General features: G+C 36.2%; 1 protein-coding gene and 2 long non-coding RNA genes across 3 annotated transcripts in view; 1 reads left to right on the top strand and 2 right to left on the bottom strand.

The window, feature by feature from the left end:
- Positions 1 to 3,568: 3,568 nt before the first annotated feature.
- On the bottom strand, positions 3,569 to 4,066 carry LOC117529229. The gene is made up of 2 exons (XR_004565951.1): positions 3,844 to 4,066; positions 3,569 to 3,786 (listed from the first exon to the last, which is right to left on the bottom strand). It is a non-coding gene; the product is annotated as an uncharacterized LOC117529229 (long non-coding RNA).
- Positions 4,067 to 4,143: 77 nt separating this feature from the next.
- Positions 4,144 to 5,344, top strand: LOC117529233. Its single transcript, XR_004565955.1, has 2 exons — positions 4,144 to 4,582; positions 4,924 to 5,344. It is a non-coding gene; the product is annotated as an uncharacterized LOC117529233 (long non-coding RNA).
- A 317-nt stretch (positions 5,345 to 5,661) lies between these two features.
- wdr5 (WD repeat domain 5) overlaps positions 5,662 to 5,825 on the bottom strand; it is an 18,911-nt gene continuing 18,747 nt past the window's right edge. The window contains exon 14 of the mRNA XM_034191953.1: positions 5,662 to 5,806. Coding sequence (XP_034047844.1) covers positions 5,706 to 5,806 — 101 coding nt within the window. The 3' untranslated portion in view covers positions 5,662 to 5,705. The remainder of the gene's footprint in view (positions 5,807 to 5,825) is intronic.

The following is a 5,825-nucleotide window of genomic DNA, read 5'->3' as shown; positions in this document are numbered from 1 at the left end:
TTAAGACTGAAAACGCAGCAATAACTTGAGTATGAATTATTAAAAACATGTTTTATTATTACGCAGCCGTTTCAGCAAGGTAGTCTGTGTTTATGGCAAACTATCCAGGGGACAGTATTTGACTGCCAGCTCAGTTTACAGTATTTATATTCTGTAGAAGTAAAATGTACTTATTAAAAAACAAATTTAGTTTCTAATTTGCCTGCAGCTGTTTTCATCCTGTGCGTAAACATTGTTGAAATTTACTTAGACGATTGCATCTGGGATTTATTTTGAAGCAGAATATTCCATATTTTAATCAAACACGCAGCATAAACTTAACATTATGTCGACCCCACTTTGATTTACAGTGTATCCAGAAAGTATTCACAGCATTTCACTATTTCCACATATTATGTTACAGCCTTATTCCAAAATGGAGTAAATTAATTTTTCATTTAAAATTCTCCTCACAAAACCCCATAATGACATGATTTTTTTTTTTTTGCAAATTTATTAAAAATAAAAATTTATGAAGTTGCATGTAAATATGTATTCACACCATTTTCTCAATACTTTGACATACATTTGGCAGCAATTACAGCCTTAAGTCTTCTTGAATATGATGCCACAAGCTTGGTGCACCTGTATTTGGGCACTTTTGCTCATTCTTCTTTGCAGCATCTCTTGAGCTCCATTAGGTTGGATGGGGAGCGTCGGTGAACAGCTATTTTCAGATCTCTCTGAGATTCAGATTCAGGTCTGGGCTCTGGCTGGGCCACTCGAGGACATTCACAGAGTTCTCCTGAAGCCACTCCTTTGATATCTTGGCTGTGTGTTTAGAGTCATTGTCCTGCTGAAAGGTGAGCCGTCCCCTAGTCTGAGGTCAAGAGCGCTCTGAAGCAGGTTTTCATCCAGGATCTCTGTACATTGCTGCATTCATCTTCCCCTCAATCCTGACTAGTCTCCCAGTTCCTGAAAAACATCCTCACAGCATGATGCTGCCACCACCATGCTTCACTTTAGGGATGGTGCCTGGTTTCCTTCAAACATGACGCCTGTCATTAATGCCAAAGAGTTCAATCTTTAATTTAATTTTAATTTAACCTTTATTTAACCAGGTTAGTCCCATTGAGATTAAGATATCTTTTGCAAGGGAGACCTGGGCAATTATAAAGTTTCCATTTAATCTAACCTGCATGTCTTTTGACTCATCAGACCAGAGAATTTTGTTTCTCATGGTCTGAGAGTCCTTCAGGTGCCTTTTGACAAAACCCAGGTGGGCAGCCATGTGCCTTTTACTAAGGAGTGGCTTCCGTCTGGGAACTCTACCATACAGGCCTGATTGGGTGAATTGCTGCAGAGATGGTTGTCCTTCTGGAAGGTTCTTCTCTCTCCACAGAGGAATGTGGCAGCTCTGAGTTACCATTGGGTCCTTGGTCACCTCCCTGATTAAGGCCAGTCTCCCCCGATCACTCAGTTTAGACCTGCGGCCAGCTCTACGCAGAGTCCTAATGGATCTGAACTTCTTTCATTTACAGATGATGGAGGCCGCTGTGCTCATTGGAACCTTCAAAGCAGCAGAAATGTTTCTGTACCCTTCCCCAGATTTTTGCCTTGAGACAATTCTGTCTCAGAAGTTTACAGACAATTCGTTTGACTTCATGCTTGGTTTGTGCTCTGACATACACTGTCAGCTGTGGGACCTTGTATGTAAACAGGTGTGTGTCTTTCCAAATCATGTCCAATCAGCTAAATTTACCCCAGGTGGACTCCAATTAAGCTGTAGAAACATCTCAAGGATGATCAGCAGAAACAGGATTCACCTGAGCTCAATTTTGAGCTTCATGGCAAAGGCTGTGAATACTTACGTACATGATTTCTGGGGGGGGGGGGGGGGGGGTGTTTTGGTAATATAAATGTGCAAAAATGTAACAAAGAAAAAAAAACTTTTTCATATCTTTATTATGGGATATTGTGTGTAGAATTTTGAGGGGGCAAAAATGAATTTCATCCATTTTGGAATAAGGCTGTAACATAAATTGTGGAAAAAAGTGATGCGCTTTTAACTGACTTATAAGTCGTCTATTATTGCAATATCTGCAACTCAGTTTGAAATGTGACTTACACATTTAAATTATAAATAGTCTAACTTCTTAATTGAATTCCTCAGTTTGATGTTTTGTATTTTTGGATAGCTTTAATATTATAGTGGAAACTGGAGTTGTATAATGCGACTAAATTAAATCTGACACATGTTGAATTTAAAGTTTTTACTGAGTCATTTGTGGAAATTTGTCTTTTGGGCTCATCATCACGTGCATCCTATCATGTCAACAAACCTTGATGCCCATCACCATCTGTGGAGCGATGCACTAATTAGTATTTCAGGTACGGTGGCTATGAAGAGTGAAAGACGAAACTGAAAGACATTTCTGGAAAACTGAAAATATTTTTGATTAAACGATGTATTTTTGAGACAGTATTGTGCTTTTACTTTGTAACATCAATTAGTGTTGATCCAAACTGATCAGCGACTGAATCTGGAGTTCAGACTGAGTTATAGATGTCTCTCAAACAATTATTATTAGTTAGATTGAAGTTATGAGATGTCAATGTGTTTGAAACATATTTAAGCGAAAGCTTAAACATCTCTAGTGTGATGCTGTCTCTTCTTCGTGGACTGTGATTGGTCACCCTGAGTATCTTAAAGCCATAAAAGATGTGGCATAAGCTGCCAAAAAAAGACTGCTCTTGTTGACTCAGTTGTCACAGTATTGATTACCTGCAAGAATGCTTTACAGCATAAAGCTCTATTTTGTCTATATGTATATGTGTATATATTTATAAATGTATATTGACAGATCCCTGAGTATTTACGAGTCTTTTAGACCAAAACGTTCCATAGCAGTTGGTCTTCAACTGAGAGCTCTGTACTTTTTAAAAAAAAAAAAACTTTGGTAAAATCACAATCAACCAGCAGAACCGCAGCAGCTCTAAACCGAAAGGAACCAGCTTTTTATCAGTTTACGGGACCTCAAACAATTTTTTTTTTTTTTTTTTACTTTAAACCCCGTTTGTGATGCTTCGCAAATGTTAAAAAAATAATAATTCTGAGGGATACGCTAAGCTTGTGACAACAATCTCTGCTTTCTTTGTGGCATCGTTGATAAATGTTTAAAAAAAATACGGGGTAAAAAAAAACTATTTTTGTACAAAGGTAATTTTATCTCTTGCTGATGTTCTGTCATTTCCCTGTTCTTCTGTGGGCTGTCGCACACATGGAAAAGCTTTTTTTTTTTTTTTTTTTTTTTTCTGAGGCGAGAATAAAATATGAATTTCCCGCCAGGACAGGCCGACTTTGGTGCCGTGTCGACTTTTCAACCTGTCAATTCCAGTTGGAAACGTCTTCGTTCGTTATATTACTGTCTGAATTTTGTAGGAGGCAGAGTTTTGCCATCTGTTCTATGTGGGTTGTTGTTTCATGGACAGAAAAAAGTTATTAAAAAAAAGTTCAAGTTAATGTGACTGATTCTGTTTTTGTTTAATACAAAAATGAAATAAAATAAAACATCAACATAGACCAATGTGAAACTTACAAAAACTCATTTTATTAAGTCACAGGTTGGAGCTGATGACTGTTCACAAAAACAAGTTTAACAACAGAACAGCTGGAATCATGAGCACAACTATCAGCTAATGAGGAAAAAAAGGATTTACAATAAATGTTAATATGTACAAACAAACAAAAAAAAACTAGCTGGTCTCTGCTGGCAATGGGGAACTTACAATTTTAATCAAAATGTTCTAAAAGGCTGGAGGTTTTTATTAAACAATCCAAAAACTAAAAAAATAAAGTCAGACTTTCCTCCTTTTATTCATCTGCAACAAACTGGTAACATCTGAATTATTCTACATCCACTAAGAAAATAAACTGATTTTAGCCTTTTGTAGAATATTTAAACTGAATTTTACAACAGTTTCAAACTGTTATACAGCAAAGAATTTTTAATCATTTAAATGAAAATTAAAAATGTAACTTGTAATTTAAAACCAATTTACATTTTTGTATGCTTTGAACAATATATATATATATATATATATATATATATATATATATATATATGTGTGTGTGTATATATATATATATATATATATATATATATATATATATATGTGTGTATGTATGTCGGAAATGGATTTTGAACTGGGAATCTTTATCTTTGTGCTACGTGTTGATGATCTAACTTATTCAACAGATCAAAACCAGACTAATTTAAACTGGTTTGGAAAATTACTGTTTTTTTATTTTATTGACTAGAACCTAAAAAAAAAAAGAACTAAACTGTGACAGTATGCAGTATGGCTTCCCCCCCCCCACCCACCACCACCACCAAAAAAAGATCAAATTAACTAAATCTCAAAATTTATTCCTACTTTTTTTGTAATCTTTGTGCCTGTAATTCAGATCCATGCTTCCAGATTATTTTTTCTATGGGTTCACATGAGTTTATGGTGTGATATATTTTTTGAAGTTTGTAACTGCTGATCTGTAAATTACAAACGCTACAGCAGTATCTATTTTTTTAACATTTATATTAGTGTTAAATATTTTTCCTTCTGTCCAAGATCTCTAAAAACAGGACATGGGAAATCAGATCAGTACGGCGCAAAACTACAGTGATCTTTAACGTTTTCATGAATCTCAGTCATGTTGGGTGGGGGGGCTTTCAGCTTCTAGAAAAACATCAAAATGACCAAACTAGTTTCTTCACTAAAACATTGGATTTTGAATAAGAACATCAAATTTTACCCTTCAGGAGGAACGTTACAGATTTCAAAGCAACTTTAACATAATTTCAGCGCCTCCTGTCAGTCACATGGTGTTTGAAATGACCACATCCATACAGGCTGTTGGGCACTAATTAACGGTTAACGATGAAGGTGAACACGCCAGCAGCGCATGCTAATTCCAATTTTTGGCTCCTAACTTTTCATGACGATTCCACCAACTCGGTTATTTTATCCACACGTTAACCTCAAATATCAGCACTGAATGGGAACGAGCACGTCTCAAGTGTGCGTGCTGCAAAGTAACGCAGCTACAATTGTGCACCTACTGACTGCATATAAACATGACTGTTGACAACAGACGTCGCTGCTCAGTGTTATGAAAGTCACGATCTGTGTACGGATTTATTGTTTTGGTCATTTTTGAAAAACTAAGTGTGCTGTCACACCTTTTTGTGTTGACAGTTCCAACATCACTGCTGATTTATGAGTTGAATCCTGTTTTTGTTGCTCATAATAATGAGAGTTACGGTAAACAAAAACACTGATGAAAATTATTTATAAACACCACCACAAAAACAGGTTTCATAATCTTTTGCCACGTATGAGAAGCACTGAGATCTTTCACATGTGAGCTAACTGAGGAAGAAATAATTAGAAATGGATACAAAGGCCAATTAAGTACTACGTTTATTATGCAAGATCAAAATTCATGTGTGGGAGCCGAAATAATGAGGCGAGTATCAGCGGCGTTGGGAAAACAAAAAGTCCCTAAAATCACAGATTAGATCTTCCACACGACTGTGTTTCAGGCGCCGTCTCCTTTAACCTTTGTTAGAATGAAAGAAAAAAAAAGTCCTGCTTTGTCACAACAAAGTGTAGAAAAGGTGATTTTTTTTTTTTTTTTTTTATGAGAAGCACGAGTTCAAAAAGGCTTAGCAGTCACTCTTCCACAGCTTGATGGTTTTGTCGTTTTCTAAAGCTGCAGATGCGATTATGTTCTCTGTCGGATGGCAGGCGGTCGAGATGACGACATCTGGAAAGAAGAAAAAAAA

The sequence above is a fragment of the Thalassophryne amazonica genome, chromosome 17 (assembly GCF_902500255.1).
Source record: "Thalassophryne amazonica chromosome 17, fThaAma1.1, whole genome shotgun sequence".
NCBI classification, from domain to species: domain Eukaryota; kingdom Metazoa; phylum Chordata; class Actinopteri; order Batrachoidiformes; family Batrachoididae; genus Thalassophryne; species Thalassophryne amazonica.
Note: the sequence above shows the minus strand (reverse complement) of the source record. Positions and strands in the feature narration are given on the sequence as shown.